Raw genomic sequence first — 23,922 nt, 5'->3', positions numbered from 1 at the left:
ATGCTTTACCCTAGATTGGCATTTCTGTCATTGATAAACATGAAAAAGTCCTAATATATGAGAACTGAACAAAAAATATCATGTCCTTCAACACAGGTTAACCAATCTAAAAATAGCTTCTCAATTCTCAAATAACAAAGGGGTTGTCAAGTTTAGCTTAGAGAAATTGAAAACAAATATCTGTTGTTTTTATGTTCATATCAAGGAAAAACGCACTGAATCTTGCCACTACCAGCTTGTGGCTTCTAATATGTAGTAATTTGAGAATCTAGTGTCTAATTTATCCTAAATTCCAAAGTTTTTCTTTTATTAATGTCCAATTTTCCATCTTTTTGAATAGCATTGAATGTGCAGCTACTTATAAGACAAACTCAGGTACGCGTGACGAAAGCTTACTGACGTATTATTTCGGAAAGCCTTTCCGAAACTTTTGAAAAAAAGAACAACTTCGGTCCAATATCAAGCGGGTGGAGGGAATGGCACAGAAGGGGTGCCTGGTTGCCCTCAAATCATTTTCGACCCTTAAGTGTTGTTATGTTTTCTTTATAAATGTCAGGAGTCGAAATTCAAAAGGGAGAACAAGACAAAATTTATCATTTCAAATCGATTTTTTTTAGTCCCTAGGAAAAATTTCAAAAGCGCCATTCTTCTTTGTTACTCGTGTGACTTGTCGACTTTTTGCACAAGGCTCTTCCTTGTTATTGAGAGTTCCGTTTATTTTATAATATCAATAAGAAGATTAAGTTTTTACAAATGAAAACAAGAGCTGTCTCTCTGACGTACAAACAAGAACGACCTCTGAAACTAGGAGGCTATATATATACATATATATATATATATATATATATATATATATATATATATATATATATATATATATATATATATATATTAAACAAAAAAAAACTACTTTTTTTTAACTGAAAGTAAGGAGCAACATTAAAACTCAAAACAAACAGAAATTACTTCGTATGTGAAATAGGTTGTCCCCTCCTCAACGCCTCGCTCTTTACGTTAAAGTTTTTAGTTGTTTTAAAACGTAGCATTGTGGCAAAGAGTCAAACTTTAGCGTAAAGAGCGAGGGATTGCGGAGGGGACCAGGGGACCCAACCGCCCCCTCCAAACCTCCCCTAAAATCTCTACACTCTACGAAGAATTGTACAAAAGCAAAAAAAATACATATGAACAAATTTTTCTAAACAGAAACAATGATAATCACTTATTCTTCTTTTTAAATCTGAATTTAAAGATTTTTTTTTTTTTTTTTTTTACAAAACACCTCCGAGAAGAAATCCTGGAAACAGCCTTGAGTTCGTTTCACTGTTTGTAGTTAGAACTTTCAGTTCTTTTCAGGCAATAATTGGACTCAGGGTGCCCGCGCGGCTGGGGATCAATATATAGATAGATATGACTGGTTCATCAATGTAATAGGTATGTTAGTTTAATCTAGGTTAAATAAGTTATTAAAATACATTAAATAAGTTAAATTAGTTATTAAATAACTTAAATTAAAATGTAGGCTTTTAAACCCTTTTGTACTACTTTATTTTTCCACTCTTGTACCGCAAACCTGACGTTAAACTAAACATGACATATCATTCATTAATATTAGCTTTTTTATCAACAGATAATGTGGCACGAGCATAAGTTCGACTACCTCTGCTCTATATCTTTTGATTTTGTCTAAGCATATAATTTTAATATTATTAGAAAATAAAAAAAAGGACAATTAAAAAAAAAAACTCACCTAGGTAAATGATTTTCAATGAAGGACTCTAAAAAACTAAATAACCAGCAGTAATATCGAACTGAATTTATTTCCCAATTGACTCCGTTGCCAAACGGAGGAAATACAGATGGAAATAGGACAGAATACCATTTTCTGAAATAGAATCAGGATTTAGGAATTTCAAAGTACGAAGGACATTGTAGGCTAATGCAAACAGTTTTTCTCCCTGGAAATCTCTTAAGGCTTATTGAATACCTGAAAAATGCAATTTTTGAAGATTTTTCTTTTGGCTGTTTCAAAATTACGAAGTTTTTAGGACAGTACCCCATTTTTGTCAATGTTGCCACCTTGGAATGTATAGATGAATTAGAAAAACTAATCAGTTAATATGGACAACGCTCTCCCTCCGTAAAAATTCAATCAAGATAAAAACAAATGCATTTGGTTATGGCAACTGAAAGTTGTTGTAATACAAGTTAGTGGTAAGTGTAAATATATGTAAGGGTATTGTAAAAAGATTTTTTGTAAAATACAAGTTTTAAAATAGAACGGAAAAACTTAAAAATCCTTTTCCGTTTTTCGTATAGTTTTTATACTTTTTTCCCCCATTTTCTTCGATCCTTGCAATGCACATTATAAACTATTGCCCTTATAATTGCTAATGGCCAAAATTTTCACTGATCAAAAGATTTATCCAGAAACCAGAATTTGCCGGAATAATGAGCCCCCTCCCCCCTCTTAGAAAAATATGCAGATTAATTTAGCAATGACAGCTCAAAATGTACTATGACCACAGCATAAGTTTACAGGATACCGTAAAAACTGACAAAAACGTCTCTGATTTTCCCGCCTATCGTTGGGGAATAGTTCTTAGTAAAAGGGAAAGTTTTCTTCGGCGTCTAAGATTTGGCCAAAGCTACATTCGCCATCCAAAGCTGGATTTATCAGTGAATTCCGTGAGTAAAAAGAGAGAAATATAACACAGCTTAAGAGAAAACTGAAATCTCGAAACCTCTGGACAACAATATAGAAGAAAAGAATAAGAATAGAAAAATAAGACAAAAAGAATAAAATACATGGAATAAGATAGAAGAATCACCGATAGAATTTTTTCAGGTTGAGGGTGTCCGTTTTAGGACTCCATTTAATCCATTTAATTTAATCCATTTTCTAAAACAACTAGACAAATTTCATCTTCACGACAGACAATTTTCAATCTCCATTAGCTAAATTCGCATTTCGGTTACTATTTGAAAAAGGAAAACCCCGCCATCTACATTTTTTTCTATGCTGATAATTTACATGCTATCAAAAAAAGTATGCTTAAAAAAGTAAGTACCAATTTTCAATACGATATAACCGATTTTAGCTTCAAAAATTTCAATGAAGGGAGAGAGGGAGGGGAGGGGAAGAATCGGCAATTCTGAGACAAAATTCAACTACTTCATGAGTAAGTTAGATGCCTGCCGCGATTCTCCACAATGTTTTTGATTCTCTGCATCCTCACAAAAGACTCATTTAAGTAGCGTCAATCCATGAGCCCTTTGAAGATGACTAAGCTATTTTTATGTTGTTTTCTTTCACTGTCTTTTCTTCTTTTTTTTCCTTTTTTATTATATTTGTTTTCTAATTTTGACAAGATTGAAATACTATGTTGTTTTATTACAAATACACGAAATGGAATAAAATCAAGGGAGAAAACAAATAGGAATTTTAGAAAAAACAGAAATAGTAAAAGAATGAAGGTGTAAAAATATTTACCTGCTGCCTCCTCCCTGCCTCCTTTTAGAAACAATTAGTATGAAAGAGAGAAAAAAAAGGACTTGCCTGCTTTTCGTTAGACCAAGGAAAGACTTCCAGTTATTCAGAGATCCATGTTGTATGGATTACGGAAAATCTAAAAGCAAAATATAAATCACAAAACAAAACTAATTAATGTCTTTTGACATTCTTTTGACATCTTTTGACAAGTTGTTGAGCACACCAATGCAAAGGTTTAAGACATAAAATCTGGCCCTGTAACCCCCCCCCCCCCCCAAGGCCTTCTTAATACGTTTCGCACTGGCTGAAATCAGAGCCAACTCAGCAGGAGTAATTGACGGTCTCTTCCCGTCATATTGTTCAAATTTTCTGAATATTCAATTAACAGGTTGGTTAATTATGAACTTTGTCATGTAACGCACTTCCACTGTGTCGTCAACTTGGTATTCAACCTAATAGCCTACTTGTCAGATTTAAAAAAACGCCATCATTTTCTTTTTACAAAGGGGGGATTTCTCCCAAGGAAAATTGTGTGGGACGAATTGTTGGAGGGTCGAGGCAAATTTTTCGGGGGGGAGGGAGAAATTCAAATGGTGGAAAATTTCCATGTTAAAATGAATTTGATCTGCATGCCTTTTCGACTGTGTGCATATGTAATTAACAAAAAATAAGGTAATTTATACAAATTTACGGTCAAAAAAATTTTTACTCAGCCTGGGATTACCTCTTTTGCGAATTAAATAAAAAAAAACAAGTTTTTTTTAACTGAAAGTAAGGAGCGACATTAAAACTTAAAACGAACAGAAATTACTTCGTATATGAAAGAGGCTGCTTCCTCATCAACGCCCCGCTCTTTACGCTAAAGTTTGACTCTTTCTCTCAATTCTTCTTTTTAAAACAGTAAAAAACTTTAGCGTAAAGAGCCGTGCGTTGATGAGGAAGCAGCCTCTTTCTTATACGAAGTAATTTCTGTTCGTTTTAAGTTTTAATGTCGCTCCTTACTTTCAGTTAAAAAAACTTGTTTTTTTTTATTTAATTTCTGAACGTTTTTGAATCAATGCATGTTTTGATTTTGGCTCTCCGCAGAGGAATAATCAAAACGAAATTTGCATTTTTTTTTTTTTTTGGCTAAATGGCTTTCTCATAATTTCGATCGAATGATTTTGAGAAAAAAAGAGGTGGGAGGAAGCCTAGTTGCCCTCCGATTTTTTGGTTAATTAAAAAGGCAACTAGAACTTTTAATTTTTTACGAATAGTTTTATTAGTAAAAGATTTACGTATCTTATAAATTAGCTTACGTAAAGAACTTTTGTATTCTCATATTTTTATTACATATATGAGGGGGTTCGCCCCCTTGTCAGATCTTCGCTCTTTACACTAAAGCTTAAATATTGTCCCAATTCATTAAGAATGACCCCAGAATCACAAAAGCCGTAGAATAAATAGTTGAAATTACTAAAAATGCTTTAGCGTAAAGAGCGAGGTATTAGGAGGAGGTGAGCGCCTCATATGGGTAATAATTTCTGTTTGTTTTAAGTTTTAATGCTGTTCCTTACTTCCAGCTGTAAGAACTTTTTCATATTTATTTTTTCATTGTTTTTTTAAATAATGCTAGTAAATCCTGCGCTCCCTTCATGGGGATTTTCTTCCCCCATGACAAATTATCGATGGAAAGTTCCCCCAGCATATCCCCCTCTTCTCAACCCCTCCCCCCAGTCAAAAAAATTCTCCTGAAAACACCTGTACACTTCCCAATAACCATTACTACATGTAAACACAGGTCAAAGTTTGTAACTTGTTGCCCCTCCCACGGGGACTGTGGGGGAGTAAGTCGTCCCCAAAGACATAGTTATAAAGTTTTTCGACTACGCTGAATAAAATGGCTATCTCAGAATTTTGATCCGCTGACTTCGGTAAAATAATTAGCGTGGGAGGGGGCCTAGGTGCCCTCCAATTTTTTTGGTCACTTAAAAAGGGCACTAGAACTTTTCATTTCCGTTAGAATGAGCCCTCTTGCAACATTCTAGGACAACTGGGTCGATACGATCACCCCTGGAAAAAAAAACAAACAAAAAAACGAATAAACACGCATCCGTGATCTGTCTTCTGTCAAAAAATACAAAATTCCACATTTTTGTAGATAGGAGCTTGAAACTTCTACAGTAGGGTTTTCTGATACGCTGAATCTAATTGTGTGATTTTCGTTAAGATTCTATGACTTCTAGGGGGCGTTTCTCCCTATTTTTTAAAATAACGGAAATTTTTTCAGGCTCGTAACTTTTGATGGGTAAGACTAAACTTGATGAAACTTATATATTTAAAATCAGTATTAAAATGCGATTCTTTTGATGTAGGTATTGGTATTAAAATTCCATTTTTTAGAGTTTTGGTTACTATTGAGCCGGGTCGCTCCTTACTACAGTTCGTTACCACGAACTGTAGTAAGATTTTTGACAAACATCGATGTTTGTGTTTATCGATTTGGTGTACGATCGTGATTTCCAATTTACGGAATTGATTCCCCTATGAAGGGAAATTGTCCAGGTAGGGGCAAATTTCCCCCAGGGGGAATTTTCAGGAGGAAAGTCGTCCACAGGGGGAATTTTCGAATATTTTAAAATTCAAAAATACGATCGTTATTATTCAGCGAGGGCGATTTCCATGGGAGAGGGGTTACGTAGGGGAGAATTTTCCTATGAGTCATTTTGTGCAGACGTAGAGTTTTCTGCAAGGAGGTCAGTTTTCGTGTGAAACTTGATAAAACATTCTCGAGTATAATTTAATTCAGGATTCAGTTCTATGTTGAGATTTACTCCATTTTCGCTTAATCATTAGTCCATAAGCGGAATAAAACAGTGTAAACAAAATGAGAATTTTACATAATGTTTTACTGCGTTTAAGAACAACTGATTAAAGTATGGACGTGGAACGTCCCATTTTGGTACGTAGTTTGAAAGCTGAAACTTTTGTTAACAATGTGCTAATATGACAAAAGTCCAATTGAAGGACTTTTGCAGTCAAAAAGCTAATCAAACTTAATAAATAAAAGCCTTTGAACTAGAAAGTACTCTGAAAAAATCAATGAGAGAATACATTTTTACACGTTCCAAGTGTATTGATTACAATATTCTTTACACAGAATTATGTCCACTTTCTATTCGGCTAAGACTTGTTATTCGGCTCATTTTTAATTGAACCGCCAACAAAAATCACAAATTAGTAGTATTATAAATGCGGAACGGAAATGTTCTAAAGGGGGGGGGGTGTAATTTCTAAGAATTTTTTAACGCGAAACAGATATCACTGGAGAAAATCGTTAATCGATAATTACGATATCAACGTTGAATGCACCCTTAAGCTCTACAATTAACTATATGTTGCATAAGCTTATATTACGTTATGAAAAATTCTACATTTCTATTTAAATAGAGTTCTATTAAATAGAATTCTATTTAAATAGAAAAAATTCTATTTGTAACAACAAAATAAAATTCATGGAAAAGCAATTAACGAACTTTCACAACAAACTAAACTGGAAAATGTTCCTAAAAAACCTTTCACACTTGATCATAGCTTAAATATCCATTGTTTCTCTAGTTCCTCTTAAAACAAGAGCCAAGAGCTCGTATGGCACTTGAGATGAGGTCGGAAGAGCCAAGAGAGAGCTCGTATGGCACTTGTGATGAGGTCGGAAGAGCCAAGAGAGAGCTCATATGGCACTTGTGATGAGGTAGGAACCTAAAATTAGACTCGGTACTAGAGTTATCGATTTTGCTGTTCAATATTTATTGGAAACTATTACAAAGATAAACTTGCAAATACAGTGTTTCTGTAGTCTCTTCTTGTTCGGTATTGTAACGTTTGTCCCACCAGGTTTCATCCTGATCTCTCAACTCTAAGCGTTTTCCAAGATTTCCAGTTTCCTTCTCCAACTCCCCCCAAAGTCACCAGATCCGGTCAAAATTTAAATTAGAGCTTTGAGACACGAGGTCCTTGTAAATAGCGAATTTCATTAAGATCCAATAACCCGTTCGTAAGTTAAAAATAATTTGTTTTTTCTAATTTTTCCGAATTAACCGTCCTTCCGCTCCTCCCTCCCCCATATGGTAGAATCAGGGAAGCTACTATTTCTAATTTATCTGGTCCGGTTCCTGATATGCCTGCCAACTTTCAGCGATCGCTATACTGATCACGTATCTAGTTTCGGATTTTCTTCATGTAAAAATTGGGGTGGTCCGGGATTCAAATCTGAGATCTCTCGCACCCTAAGCGAGAATCATACCCCTAGACCATCAAGCCACAGCTAAGAAGAACAATCATTTGCTTTATTAGCATATAAAATTATTCTCGACTATCTCGTTCGCTCGCTCCCCCTCCCCCCACCAAGATGGTCGAATCGAGGGTGAGACTATTTCTAATTTGATCTGGTCCCTGATACGCCTGCCAACTTTCATCGTCCTAGCTTATCTAGAAGCGCCCGAACTAGCAAAACCAGAACCGACAGACAGACACGCCGACAGACAGAAAGACGGACATGAATTACCATCGCTATATGTCACTTGGTAAATACCAAGTGCCATAAAAAGCACTCAAAATCCGAAATGGGACCCTTTTGTCTTCCAACATGTTATTCTTCTAACACTTTAGGACGCAACTACTTTCCTCTCTTTTTTTTCTCTCACCAATTTTTTTTTCATATCCCTTTTCATTCCATTTTTTTTATTTCTGAATAGTTAGCTTATGATAATTGTTATAATTTTAGACCACGATTTAATAGATTTTCGCGTTAGCCTAGCACTGATTTTTTTTTTTTTTTTTTTTTTTTTTTTTTACCAAGCTCTAGAACTTTTTGGGACAAAAATGTCGAAATGAGCAAAAATAGAACATAAGAAGTAATCCTCTAGAACACTGGGGCCTCGACTCAAACTCAAGCTCAAAGTCTCTAGTTCTAACTGTTTGCTTATAACCTTTTCAGCAGTCCAGCCACATGTTTCATCAAGTTCTTATTTTTGTACAAGTTTGTCCTTTGAGAGAAAGCAGAAAAAAGTAAACACGCCACCGAAATGGGAAAATTCCCTAGGTACCAGGAAAACACAAACTGAAAAAGCGTAAGCACTATTTTTCACAAGAAAAGAGCAAGAATGAAAAACTAGCTAGGGTTTAATTGGAAATAAAATGAATAAAGTATCCTTTTTTCCAAAAGCGCTCTTTCTAGCCCAAAAATGTTCAAGTATAACCCAAGGAAAAGAGTTGCATTCAAAAATCTTTAAAAGTGTCTGATCTCTTACCTTAACTTATTAAATAAATAAAAAATTCATCAGAAAGTAAGGAGCATCATTAAAACTTTAAAAAACATAAATAATATAATATGTGAGGATAGCTGCCCCCTCCTCAATCCCTTGCTCTTCATTCTGAAGCTTTTTAGTAGTTTTTAGTTCATGTGAAGTTTTTATAAGGTTCTTATTCCACTTAATTGGGTATCATCTTTCAGAACTGTTTGATATAAGTGTTGATTATTTTTTAATTATAGTTTTCTCCCTCTATTTTATTTCTTTTTTACTGTTAATTTTATTTTCCCAAAAATTTTGACATTATTCTAGATTAAAATTTATCTTATCTCTTCTTTACTGTTAATTTTATTTACACCAAATTTTGAAAATTTCTTGGTAATATTACCTTTCCAGATTCTTTCATTTTATTCCTCACATCTGAGTTTTCCAATGCTTCAATGCTTGTTTCATTTCTAGTTATTAATCTCGTGTGCCACAGAGTCAGAGCGCCAAGAGCTAAGAAAACTGCCACTGTTATCAACGCTTCAAATACGATTGCTGACCGCCGCCAATTTCGTGGTCGTGGTGCTTGGTTCTCAATAGCATGCGACTCTACTAACTATAAATATGAAAAAGCAAGTATATTGCTTTATTGCCCAAAAAGCAGTTTATTAAAAATGAAAAAGCAATTTTTAGGTCAAATCCATCATTTTTACGGCTTCTTGTTTGGGCCAATATTAGGAAAATACTGAACTGTTGTTTTATGGTACTTTTGAAGTCGTAAGCGTCTCAAATCTTTGTGACATCAAATCTGTCACAATAAACCTTGAAGTGAATAAGTTGACTAGCCACACTGACTAAATCCAAGGAAAATGAAAGGTATTTTGGAGATATACCATATATATAAATATATATATATATATATATATATATATATATATATATATATATATATATATATATATATATATATATATATAAAAACCTTCCCGGTTTTTAGTTTTCTTTTTCTCCTTTTTTTTCTTTTTTTTCCTTTTTTTAGTTTTTTTCTTTTTCAGTTTTTAGTTTTTTTTAATTTTTTTATTAAATTTTGTTTTTTTCTCTTTTTAGTTTTTTTTGTAGTTTTTCCCTTTTTTTTAGTTTTTTCGTTTTTTTTCTTTTTTAGATTTTAGTTTTTTACCTTTTTTTAGTTTTTTTTTTTGTTTTTTAGCTTTTTTAGTTTTTTTGGTATTTTCTTTTTAGTTTTTTTTTTGTAGTTTTTACCTTTTTTAGTTTTTTTCTTCTTTTGTATTAATGCTAAAGCCAAGGTTCGAGCCTGAAACCTCTCGGACCAGGAACCTGGAACATAACGCTTTACCAGCTCAGCTACTTCGGCTTGAATGCATCCGTTTTTGAATTGGTATATGATGAAATAATTCAGACGTCATATAATGACGTCACTCGACAGACAGACAACTTATTTTTACATATATACTAGCTGTTGGGGTGGCGCTTCGCGCCACCCCAACACCTAGTTGGTGGGGGCGCTTCGGGCCCCCCCAAGCCCCCCCCCCCGCGCGTAAGTGATTACGCGCCATATTAGTTACGCGCCATTGTAGTTGTGTCCCTATGTCCCACCTGTGAATATATATATATATATATATATATATATATATATATATATATATATATATATATATATATATATATATATATATATATATATATATATATAAAATGAAACCTGGTGGGACAAACGTTACAATACCGAACAAGAAGAGACTACAGAAACACTGTATTTGCAAGTTTATCTTTGTAATAGTTTCCAATAAATATTGAACAGCAAAATCGATAACTCTAGTACCGAGTCTAATTTTAGGTTCCTACCTCATCACAAGTGCCATATGAGCTCTCTCTTGGCTCTTCCGACCTCATCACAAGTGCCATACGAGCTCTCTCTTGGCTCTTCCGACCTCATCTCAAGTGCCATACGAGCTCTTGGCTCTTGTTTTAAGAGGAACTAGAGAAACAATGGATATTTAAGCTATGATCAAGTGTGAAAGGTTTTTTAGGAACATTTTCCAGTTTAGTTTGTTGTGAAAGTTCGTTAATTGCTTTTCCATGAATTTTATTTTGTTGTTACAAATAGAATTTTTTCTATTTAAATAGAATTCTATTTAATAGAACTCTATTTAAATAGAAATGTAGAATTTTTCATAACGTAATATAAGCTTATGCAACATATAGTTAATTGTAGAGCTTAAGGGTGTATTCAACGTTGATATCGTAATTATCGATTAACGATTTTCTCCAGTGATATCTGTTTCGCGTTAAAAAATTCTTAGAAATTACACCCCCCCCCCCTTTAGAACATTTCCGTTCCGCATTTATAATACTACTAATTTGTGATTTTTGTTGGCGGTTCAATTAAAAATGAGCCGAATAACAAGTCTTAGCCGAATAGAAAGTGGACATAATTCTGTGTAAAGAATATTGTAATCAATACACTTGGAACGTGTAAAAATGTATTCTCTCATTGATTTTTTCAGAGTACTTTCTAGTTCAAAGGCTTTTATTTATTAAGTTTGATTAGCTTTTTGACTGCAAAAGTCCTTCAATTGGACTTTTGTCATATTAGCACATTGTTAACAAAAGTTTCAGCTTTCAAACTACGTACCAAAATGGGACGTTCCACGTCCATACTTTAATCAGTTGTTCTTAAACGCAGTAAAACATTATGTAAAATTCTCATTTTGTTTACACTGTTTTATTACGCTTATGGACTAATGATTAAGCGAAAATGGAGTAAATCTCAACATAGAACTGAATCCTGAATTAAATTATACTCGAGAATGTTTTATCAAGTTTCACACGAAAACTGACCTCCTTGCAGAAAACTCTACGTCTGCACAAAATGACTCATAAGAAAATTCTCCCCTACGTAACCCCTCTCCCATGGAAATCGCCCTCGCTGAATAATAACGATCGTATTTTTGAATTTTAAAATATTCGAAAATTCCCCCTGTGGACGACTTTCCTCCTGAAAATTCCCCCTGGGGGAAATTTGCCCCTACCTGGACAATTTCCCTTCATAGGGGAATCAATTCCGTAAATTGGAAATCACGATCGTACACCAAATCGATAAACACAAACATCGATGTTTGTCAAAAATCTTACTACAGTTCGTGGTAACGAACTGTAGTAAGGAGCGACCCGGCTCAATAGTAACCAAAACTCTAAAAAATGGAATTTTAATACCAATACCTACATCAAAAGAATCGCATTTTAATACTGATTTTAAATATATAAGTTTCATCAAGTTTAGTCTTACCCATCAAAAGTTACGAGCCTGAAAAAATTTCCGTTATTTTAAAAAATAGGGAGAAACGCCCCCTAGAAGTCATAGAATCTTAACGAAAATCACACAATTAGATTCAGCGTATCAGAAAACCCTACTGTAGAAGTTTCAAGCTCCTATCTACAAAAATGTGGAATTTTGTATTTTTTGACAGAAGACAGATCACGGATGCGTGTTTATTCGTTTTTTTGTTTGTTTTTTTTTCCAGGGGTGATCGTATCGACCCAGTTGTCCTAGAATGTTGCAAGAGGGCTCATTCTAACGGAAATGAAAAGTTCTAGTGCCCTTTTTAAGTGACCAAAAAAATTGGAGGGCACCTAGGCCCCCTCCCACGCTAATTATTTTACCGAAGTCAGCGGATCAAAATTCTGAGATAGCCATTTTATTCAGCGTAGTCGAAAAACTTTATAACTATGTCTTTGGGGACGACTTACTCCCCCACAGTCCCCGTGGGAGGGGCAACAAGTTACAAACTTTGACCTGTGTTTACATGTAGTAATGGTTATTGGGAAGTGTACAGGTGTTTTCAGGAGAATTTTTTTGACTGGGGGGAGGGGTTGAGAAGAGGGGGATATGCTGGGGGAACTTTCCATCGATAATTTGTCATGGGGGAAGAAAATCCCCATGAAGGGAGCGCAGGATTTACTAGCATTATTTAAAAAAACAATGAAAAAATAAATATGAAAAAGTTCTTACAGCTGGAAGTAAGGAACAGCATTAAAACTTAAAACAAACAGAAATTATTACCCATATGAGGCGCTCACCTCCTCCTAATACCTCGCTCTTTACGCTAAAGCATTTTTAGTAATTTCAACTATTTATTCTACGGCTTTTGTGATTCTGGGGTCATTCTTAATGAATTGGGACAATATTTAAGCTTTAGTGTAAAGAGCGAAGATCTGACAAGGGGGCGAACCCCCTCATATATGTAATAAAAATATGAGAATACAAAAGTTCTTTACGTAAGCTAATTTATAAGATACGTAAATCTTTTACTAATAAAACTATTCGTAAAAAATTAAAAGTTCTAGTTGCCTTTTTAATTAACCAAAAAATCGGAGGGCAACTAGGCTTCCTCCCACCTCTTTTTTTCTCAAAATCATTCGATCGAAATTATGAGAAAGCCATTTAGCCAAAAAAAAAAAAAAATGCAAATTTCGTTTTGATTATTCCTCTGCGGAGAGCCAAAATCAAAACATGCATTGATTCAAAAACGTTCAGAAATTAAATAAAAAAAAACAAGTTTTTTTAACTGAAAGTAAGGAGCGACATTAAAACTTAAAACGAACAGAAATTACTTCGTATAAGAAAGAGGCTGCTTCCTCATCAACGCACGGCTCTTTACGCTAAAGTTTTTTACTGTTTTAAAAAGAAGAATTGAGAGAAAGAGTCAAACTTTAGCGTAAAGAGCGGGGCGTTGATGAGGAAGCAGCCTCTTTCATATACGAAGTAATTTCTGTTCGTTTTAAGTTTTAATGTCGCTCCTTACTTTCAGTTAAAAAAAACTTGTTTTTTTTTATTTAATTCGCAAAAGAGGTAATCCCAGGCTGAGTAAAAATTTTTTTGACCGTAAATTTGTATAAATTACCTTATTTTTTGTTAATTACATATGCACACAGTCGAAAAGGCATGCAGATCAAATTCATTTTAACATGGAAATTTTCCACCATTTGAATTTCTCCCTCCCCCCCGAAAAATTTGCCTCGACCCTCCAACAATTCGTCCCACACAATTTTCCTTGGGAGAAATCCCCCCTTTGTAAAAAGAAAATGATGGCGTTTTTTTAAATCTGACAAGTAGGCTATTAGGTTGAATACCAAGTTGACGACACAGTGGAAGTGCGTTACATGACAAAGTTCATAATTAACCAACCTGTTAATTGAATATTCAGAAAATTTGAACAATATGAGCGAAAGAGACCGTCAATTACTCCTGCTGAGTTGGCTCTGATTTCAGCCAGTGCGAAACGTATTAAGAAGGCCTTGGGGGGGGGGGGGTTACAGGGCCAGATTTTATGACTAAAACCTTTGCATTGGTGTGCTCAACAACTTGTCAAAAGATGTCAAAAGAATGTCAAAAGACATTAATTAGTTTTGTTTTGTGATTTATATTTTGCTTTTAGATTTTCCGTAATCCATACAACATGGATCTCTGAATAACTGGAAGTCTTTCCTTGGTCTAACGAAAAGCAGGCAAGTCCTTTTTTTTCTCTCTTTCATACTAATTGTTTCTAAAAGGAGGCAGGGAGGAGGCAGCAGGTAAATATTTTTACACCTTCATTCTTTTACTATTTCTGTTTTTTCTAAAATTCCTATTTGTTTTCTCCCTTGATTTTATTCCATTTCGTGTATTTGTAATAAAACAACATAGTATTTCAATCTTGTCAAAATTAGAAAACAAATATAATAAAAAAGGAAAAAAAAAAGAAGAAAAGACAGTGAAAGAAAACAACATAAAAATAGCTTAGTCATCTTCAAAGGGCTCATGGATTGACGCTACTTAAATGAGTCTTTTGTGAGGATGCAGAGAATCAAAAACATTGTGGAGAATCGCGGCAGGCATCTAACTTACTCATGAAGTAGTTGAATTTTGTCTCAGAATTGCCGATTCTTCCCCTCCCCTCCCTCTCTCCCTTCATTGAAATTTTTGAAGCTAAAATCGGTTATATCGTATTGAAAATTGGTACTTACTTTTTTAAGCATACTTTTTTTGATAGCATGTAAATTATCAGCATAGAAAAAAATGTAGATGGCGGGGTTTTCCTTTTTCAAATAGTAACCGAAATGCGAATTTAGCTAATGGAGATTGAAAATTGTCTGTCGTGAAGATGAAATTTGTCTAGTTGTTTTAGAAAATGGATTAAATTAAATGGATTAAATGGAGTCCTAAAACGGACACCCTCAACCTGAAAAAATTCTATCGGTGATTCTTCTATCTTATTCCATGTATTTTATTCTTTTTGTCTTATTTTTCTATTCTTATTCTTTTCTTCTATATTGTTGTCCAGAGGTTTCGAGATTTCAGTTTTCTCTTAAGCTGTGTTATATTTCTCTCTTTTTACTCACGGAATTCACTGATAAATCCAGCTTTGGATGGCGAGTGTAGCTTTGGCCAAATCTTAGACGCCGAAGAAAACTTTCCCTTTTACTAAGAACTATTCCCCAACGATAGGCGGGAAAATCAGAGACGTTTTTGTCAGTTTTTACGGTATCCTGTAAACTTATGCTGTGGTCATAGTACATTTTGAGCTGTCATTGCTAAATTAATCTGCATATTTTTCTAAGAGGGGGGAGGGGGCTCATTATTCCAGCAAATTCTGGTTTCTGGATAAATCTTTTGATCAGTGAAAATTTTGGCCATTAGCAATTATAAGGGCAATAGTTTATAATGTGCATTGCAAGGATCGAAGAAAATGGGGGAAAAAAGTATAAAAACTATACGAAAAACGGAAAAGGATTTTTAAGTTTTTCCGTTCTATTTTAAAACTTGTATTTTACAAAAAATCTTTTTACAATACCCTTACATATATTTACTAACCCAATTACTCTTTGATTCATATCAAAGAGTAATTATACTAATTAGCATTCCGTGCGCGACTTCTTTAAGGTGGTCGGGCATTACCCTTACTAACAATTTAGTCTCTTTTCGTAATAAAATTGTTTCTGATGCTAAGGTTAAACTTCAAGTGGGTTATTCTAAAATTGTTGCGAACAGGGGGAAATACAACCGCAAAGGCCTTTCACAAATTTATTCTTGCTTTTGTGATCACTCGGTTTTATATCTTTCTGGATTGTATCCTGTTTAAAAGAAAAAAATTTAAAGGCTCTCGAGTCATCTTATTTTCGTTCCCTCCGTTTTTTGTTGTATCTTCCTCCCTGGTACAAGAACAGTGATATGGTAACAAATTTCGGGGCTCCAGATTTATTAAATAAACTTAAAGTGCTACACCAGAAACTATCCGAATCGATACATTTTACTATTAACCCTTTTCATGATCTTCTAAAATGTTTCAACAGTAATTTAATGTGTTACCAGAAGTTTTTTGTCTGTGTGTTTGTTTTATGCTCCGCTGTTTCAAGAGGGTCACAAATAAATTATTATTATTATTATTATTATTATATTATCCTTATTGCTCTTACCTTCATTAGGTGTATCAGTTATATTATCCCGCGAAAAATCTCCCATATTTGCACTACTTCTGATAGTGGCATTTTCTTTCGTCATTAAATTACCCACAGAAGTCAACAATTTTACGACTAGTAGGATTATTATCCCGACTTGAAGAATCGAAATTCAAAGGGGCCTTTAAACCTTTACTTATTTATTTCGTTCAAAAAGGATGAAGCAATATCTCTATCAAATTCAGGATCTGAAGAATCTTAAATAGGAATTACACTCATTTAAAAAGAAAAAATAATTAAAAGAAATAAATTAAGTCAAAGCTGTGAAAACAAGGCAAAATCGTCACTAAACACTACTGACAGATTTCCTACTCGCCTTCGAACTTAAAATGCATGCTTTACAATCGCAAATTGTCCTTCGACGTTCTTCACTTTTTTTTCTAAAACTGGAATCTGTAGCGGGAACCTGGAACTGATGTTCGATCTAGATCTTGGATCTTTGACGATGGAAACAGCAACAATCCTCGACTTCCAAGGTCAAACGATGAAGTTTCTTAGCACATATCAATAACACAGTTATGCACGAATCAAAACGGCTTTCAGCGATTAGTCTCTACGCCCCAATTACAGCTGACAATGATGAAGTTCACCAAAATTGGAAGGTAAAGAAACTTACGACGACGATGCAGGTGATGGGCCAGAAAAGAAAAAGTCAAACTACAATTGAATTTACTGATGATCGTTAAATAATGACTATTCCTACTTAACAAACACCGACAATTTGGAAGTTTTGTAGGTACTTTGAAGAAAAATGAATATTGGTCCGTGGTGTTTTTTTGTTCTTTGTTCTAGTATGACGCGGTCCCATGCATTGAAATCCCTCAAGAGTAAGTCCTTCGGGAACGAACAGTGAAGTAGCTAAATTTTTCGTTGTAAGATATTGCAGTGAAATTTATTTAGAAGAACGAAATAACAATAAAAATTCGAAATTATTTTTGTGTTTCAGGTGTTTTACATTTGGTAAATCTATTTGTATATCCACAGGCCCCCTTTCAGTTTTTATCTAGATATCGTTTCAACTGTTGTCCTCAACGCGATCAGGTCATTTAATAATACCACAGTAAAATTAAATTTAGGCATGCATTTGGGCCTGGAATGAGGTTGTTTCTGAAACAAGATGCTTTACCCTAGATTGGCATTTCTGTCATTGATAAACATGAAAAAGTCCTAATATATGAGAACTGAACAAAAAATATCATGTCCTTCAACACAGGTTAACCAATCTAAAAATAGCTTCTCAATTCTCAAATAACAAAGGGGTTGTCAAGTTTAGCTTAGAGAAATTGAAAACAAATATCTGTTGTTTTTATGTTCATATCAAGGAAAAACGCACTGAATCTTGCCACTACCAGCTTGTGGCTTCTAATATGTAGTAATTTGAGAATCTAGTGTCTAATTTATCCTAAATTCCAAAGTTTTTCTTTTATTAATGTCCAATTTTCCATCTTTTTGAATAGCATTGAATGTGCAGCTACTTATAAGACAAACTCAGGTACGCGTGACGAAAGCTTACTGACGTATTATTTCGGAAAGCCTTTCCGAAACTTTTGAAAAAAAGAACAACTTCGGTCCAATATCAAGCGGGTGGAGGGAATGGCACAGAAGGGGTGCCTGGTTGCCCTCAAATCATTTTCGACCCTTAAGTGTTGTTATGTTTTCTTTATAAATGTCAGGAGTCGAAATTCAAAAGGGAGAACAAGACAAAATTTATCATTTCAAATCGATTTTTTTTAGTCCCTAGGAAAAATTTCAAAAGCGCCATTCTTCTTTGTTACTCGTGTGACTTGTCGACTTTTTGCACAAGGCTCTTCCTTGTTATTGAGAGTTCCGTTTATTTTATAATATCAATAAGAAGATTAAGTTTTTACAAATGAAAACAAGAGCTGTCTCTCTGACGTACAAACAAGAACGACCTCTGAAACTAGGAGGCTATATATATACATATATATATATATATATATATATATATATATATATATATATATATATATATATATATATATATATATATATTAAACAAAAAAAAACTACTTTTTTTTAACTGAAAGTAAGGAGCAACATTAAAACTCAAAACAAACAGAAATTACTTCGTATGTGAAATAGGTTGTCCCCTCCTCAACGCCTCGCTCTTTACGTTAAAGTTTTTAGTTGTTTTAAAACGTAGCATTGTGGCAAAGAGTCAAACTTTAGCGTAAAGAGCGAGGGATTGCGGAGGGGACCAGGGGACCCAACCGCCCCCTCCAAACCTCCCCTAAAATCTCTACACTCTACGAAGAATTGTACAAAAGCAAAAAAAATACATATGAACAAATTTTTCTAAACAGAAACAATGATAATCACTTATTCTTCTTTTTAAATCTGAATTTAAAGATTTTTTTTTTTTTTTTTTTACAAAACACCTCCGAGAAGAAATCCTGGAAACAGCCTTGAGTTCGTTTCACTGTTTGTAGTTAGAACTTTCAGTTCTTTTCAGGCAATAATTGGACTCAGGGTGCCCGCGCGGCTGGGGATCAATATATAGATAGATATGACTGGTTCATCAATGTAATAGGTATGTTAGTTTAATCTAGGTTAAATAAGTTATTAAAATACATTAAATAAGTTAAATTAGTTATTAAATAACTTAAATTAAAATGTAGGCTTTTAAACCCTTTTGTACTACTTTATTTTTTCACTCTTGTACCGCAAACCTGACGTTAAACTAAACATGACATATCATTCATTAATATTAGCTTTTTTATCAACAGATAATGTGGCACGAGCATAAGTTCGACTACCTCTGCTCTATATCTTTTGATTTTGTCTAAGCATATAATTTTAATATTATTAGAAAATAAAAAAAAGGACAATTAAAAAAAAAAACTCACCTAGGTAAATGATTTTCAATGAAGGACTCTAAAAAACTAAATAACCAGCAGTAATATCGAACTGAATTTATTTCCCAATTGACTCCGTTGCCAAACGGAGGAAATACAGATGGAAATAGGACAGAATACCACTTTCTGAAATAGAATCAGGATTTAGGAATTTCAAAGTACGAAGGACATTGTAGGCTAATGCAAACAGTTTTTCTCCCTGGAAATCTCTTAAGGCTTATTGAATACCTGAAAAATGCAATTTTTGAAGATTTTTCTTTTGGCTGTTTCAAAATTACGAAGTTTTTAGGACAGTACCCCATTTTTGTCAATGTTGCCACCTTGGAATGTATAGATGAATTAGAAAAACTAATCAGTTAATATGGACAACGCTCTCCCTCCGTAAAAATTCAATCAAGATAAAAACAAATGCATTTGGTTATGGCAACTGAAAGTTGTTGTAATACAAGTTAGTGGTAAGTGTAAATATATGTAAGGGTATTGTAAAAAGATTTTTTGTAAAATACAAGTTTTAAAATAGAACGGAAAAACTTAAAAATCCTTTTCCGTTTTTCGTATAGTTTTTATACTTTTTTCCCCCATTTTCTTCGATCCTTGCAATGCACATTATAAACTATTGCCCTTATAATTGCTAATGGCCAAAATTTTCACTGATCAAAAGATTTATCCAGAAACCAGAATTTGCCGGAATAATGAGCCCCCTCCCCCCTCTTAGAAAAATATGCAGATTAATTTAGCAATGACAGCTCAAAATGTACTATGACCACAGCATAAGTTTACAGGATACCGTAAAAACTGACAAAAACGTCTCTGATTTTCCCGCCTATCGTTGGGGAATAGTTCTTAGTAAAAGGGAAAGTTTTCTTCGGCGTCTAAGATTTGGCCAAAGCTACACTCGCCATCCAAAGCTGGATTTATCAGTGAATTCCGTGAGTAAAAAGAGAGAAATATAACACAGCTTAAGAGAAAACTGAAATCTCGAAACCTCTGGACAACAATATAGAAGAAAAGAATAAGAATAGAAAAATAAGACAAAAAGAATAAAATACATGGAATAAGATAGAAGAATCACCGATAGAATTTTTTCAGGTTGAGGGTGTCCGTTTTAGGACTCCATTTAATCCATTTAATTTAATCCATTTTCTAAAACAACTAGACAAATTTCATCTTCACGACAGACAATTTTCAATCTCCATTAGCTAAATTCGCATTTCGGTTACTATTTGAAAAAGGAAAACCCCGCCATCTACATTTTTTTCTATGCTGATAATTTACATGCTATCAAAAAAAGTATGCTTAAAAAAGTAAGTACCAATTTTCAATACGATATAACCGATTTTAGCTTCAAAAATTTCAATGAAGGGAGAGAGGGAGGGGAGGGGAAGAATCGGCAATTCTGAGACAAAATTCAACTACTTCATGAGTAAGTTAGATGCCTGCCGCGATTCTCCACAATGTTTTTGATTCTCTGCATCCTCACAAAAGACTCATTTAAGTAGCGTCAATCCATGAGCCCTTTGAAGATGACTAAGCTATTTTTATGTTGTTTTCTTTCACTGTCTTTTCTTCTTTTTTTTCCTTTTTTATTATATTTGTTTTCTAATTTTGACAAGATTGAAATACTATGTTGTTTTATTACAAATACACGAAATGGAATAAAATCAAGGGAGAAAACAAATAGGAATTTTAGAAAAAACAGAAATAGTAAAAGAATGAAGGTGTAAAAATATTTACCTGCTGCCTCCTCCCTGCCTCCTTTTAGAAACAATTAGTATGAAAGAGAGAAAAAAAAGGACTTGCCTGCTTTTCGTTAGACCAAGGAAAGACTTCCAGTTATTCAGAGATCCATGTTGTATGGATTACGGAAAATCTAAAAGCAAAATATAAATCACAAAACAAAACTAATTAATGTCTTTTGACATTCTTTTGACATCTTTTGACAAGTTGTTGAGCACACCAATGCAAAGGTTTAAGACATAAAATCTGGCCCTGTAACCCCTCCCCCCCAAGGCCTTCTTAATACGTTTCGCACTGGCTGAAATCAGAGCCAACTCAGCAGGAGTAATTGACGGTCTCTTCCGCTCATATTGTTCAAATTTTCTGAATATTCAATTAACAGGTTGGTTAATTATGAACTTTGTCATATGACGCACTTCCGCTTTGTCGTCAACTTGGTATTCAACCTAATAGCCTACTTGTCAGATTTAAAAAAACGCCATCATTTTCTTTTTACAAAGGGGGGATTTCTCCCAAGGAAAATTGTGTGGGACGAATTGTTGGAGGGTCGAGGCAAATTTTTCGGGGGGGAGGGAGAAATTCAAATGGTGGAAAATTTCCATGTTAAAATGAATTTGATCTGCATGCCTTTTCGACTGTGTGCATATGTAATTAACAAAAAATAAGGTAATTTATACAAATTTACGGTCAAAAAAATTTTTACTCAGCCTGGGATTACCTCTTTTGCGAATTAAATAAAAAAAAACAAGTTTTTTTTAACTGAAAGTAAGGAGCGACATTAAAACTTAAAACGAACAGAAATTACTTCGTATATGAAAGAGGCTGCTTCCTCATCAACGCCCCGCTCTTTACGCTAAAGTTTGACTCTTTCTCTCAATTCTTCTTTTTAAAACAGTAAAAAACTTTAGCGTAAAGAGCCGTGCGTTGATGAGGAAGCAGCCTCTTTCTTATACGAAGTAATTTCTGTTCGTTTTAAGTTTTAATGTCGCTCCTTACTTTCAGTTAAAAAAACTTGTTTTTTTTTATTTAATTTCTGAACGTTTTTGAATCAATGCATGTTTTGATTTTGGCTCTCCGCAGAGGAATAATCAAAACGAAATTTGCATTTTTTTTTTTTTTTTGGCTAAATGGCTTTCTCATAATTTCGATCGAATGATTTTGAGAAAAAAAGAGGTGGGAGGAAGCCTAGTTGCCCTCCGATTTTTTGGTTAATTAAAAAGGCAACTAGAACTTTTAATTTTTTACGAATAGTTTTATTAGTAAAAGATTTACGTATCTTATAAATTAGCTTACGTAAAGAACTTTTGTATTCTCATATTTTTATTACATATATGAGGGGGTTCGCCCCCTTGTCAGATCTTCGCTCTTTACACTAAAGCTTAAATATTGTCCCAATTCATTAAGAATGACCCCAGAATCACAAAAGCCGTAGAATAAATAGTTGAAATTACTAAAAATGCTTTAGCGTAAAGAGCGAGGTATTAGGAGGAGGTGAGCGCCTCATATGGGTAATAATTTCTGTTTGTTTTAAGTTTTAATGCTGTTCCTTACTTCCAGCTGTAAGAACTTTTTCATATTTATTTTTTCATTGTTTTTTTAAATAATGCTAGTAAATCCTGCGCTCCCTTCATGGGGATTTTCTTCCCCCATGACAAATTATCGATGGAAAGTTCCCCCAGCATATCCCCCTCTTCTCAACCCCTCCCCCCAGTCAAAAAAATTCTCCTGAAAACACCTGTACACTTCCCAATAACCATTACTACATGTAAACACAGGTCAAAGTTTGTAACTTGTTGCCCCTCCCACGGGGACTGTGGGGGAGTAAGTCGTCCCCAAAGACATAGTTATAAAGTTTTTCGACTACGCTGAATAAAATGGCTATCTCAGAATTTTGATCCGCTGACTTCGGTAAAATAATTAGCGTGGGAGGGGGCCTAGGTGCCCTCCAATTTTTTTGGTCACTTAAAAAGGGCACTAGAACTTTTCATTTCCGTTAGAATGAGCCCTCTTGCAACATTCTAGGACAACTGGGTCGATACGATCACCCCTGGAAAAAAAAACAAACAAAAAAACGAATAAACACGCATCCGTGATCTGTCTTCTGTCAAAAAATACAAAATTCCACATTTTTGTAGATAGGAGCTTGAAACTTCTACAGTAGGGTTTTCTGATACGCTGAATCTAATTGTGTGATTTTCGTTAAGATTCTATGACTTCTAGGGGGCGTTTCTCCCTATTTTTTAAAATAACGGAAATTTTTTCAGGCTCGTAACTTTTGATGGGTAAGACTAAACTTGATGAAACTTATATATTTAAAATCAGTATTAAAATGCGATTCTTTTGATGTAGGTATTGGTATTAAAATTCCATTTTTTAGAGTTTTGGTTACTATTGAGCCGGGTCGCTCCTTACTACAGTTCGTTACCACGAACTGTAGTAAGATTTTTGACAAACATCGATGTTTGTGTTTATCGATTTGGTGTACGATCGTGATTTCCAATTTACGGAATTGATTCCCCTATGAAGGGAAATTGTCCAGGTAGGGGCAAATTTCCCCCAGGGGGAATTTTCAGGAGGAAAGTCGTCCACAGGGGGAATTTTCGAATATTTTAAAATTCAAAAATACGATCGTTATTATTCAGCGAGGGCGATTTCCATGGGAGAGGGGTTACGTAGGGGAGAATTTTCTTATGAGTCATTTTGTGCAGACGTAGAGTTTTCTGCAAGGAGGTCAGTTTTCGTGTGAAACTTGATAAAACATTCTCGAGTATAATTTAATTCAGGATTCAGTTCTATGTTGAGATTTACTCCATTTTCGCTTAATCATTAGTCCATAAGCGGAATAAAACAGTGTAAACAAAATGAGAATTTTACATAATGTTTTACTGCGTTTAAGAACAACTGATTAAAGTATGGACGTGGAACGTCCCATTTTGGTACGTAGTTTGAAAGCTGAAACTTTTGTTAACAATGTGCTAATATGACAAAAGTCCAATTGAAGGACTTTTGCAGTCAAAAAGCTAATCAAACT

General features: G+C 34.1%; 1 protein-coding gene across 14 annotated transcripts in view; it reads right to left on the bottom strand.

The window, feature by feature from the left end:
- The window catches only part of LOC136024812 (palmitoyltransferase ZDHHC16B-like), a 229,143-nt gene that overhangs the window by 124,693 nt on the left and 80,528 nt on the right, over positions 1 to 23,922 (bottom strand). For 3 of the 14 annotated variants that reach the window (XM_065700289.1, XM_065700290.1, XM_065700288.1), the window contains exons 6-7: positions 9,167 to 9,379; positions 1,748 to 1,882 (exon numbers count right to left, since the gene is read on the bottom strand). The exons of 10 other annotated variants lie outside the window; for them this stretch is intronic. In XM_065700289.1, coding sequence (XP_065556361.1) covers positions 1,784 to 1,882; positions 9,167 to 9,379 — 312 coding nt within the window. In that variant the 3' untranslated portion in view covers positions 1,748 to 1,783. Of the gene's footprint in view, positions 1 to 1,746; positions 1,883 to 3,556; positions 3,627 to 9,166; positions 9,380 to 23,922 lie in introns of those variants that run through there. One more of the 14 variants, XM_065700293.1, reaches the window with a different exon arrangement.

The sequence above is a fragment of the Artemia franciscana genome, chromosome 3, assembly GCF_032884065.1.
Source record: "Artemia franciscana chromosome 3, ASM3288406v1, whole genome shotgun sequence".
Lineage (NCBI taxonomy): Eukaryota > Metazoa > Arthropoda > Branchiopoda > Anostraca > Artemiidae > Artemia > Artemia franciscana.
The sequence above is the reverse complement of the archived record's forward strand: the minus strand, read 5'-3'. Positions and strand labels throughout refer to the sequence as shown.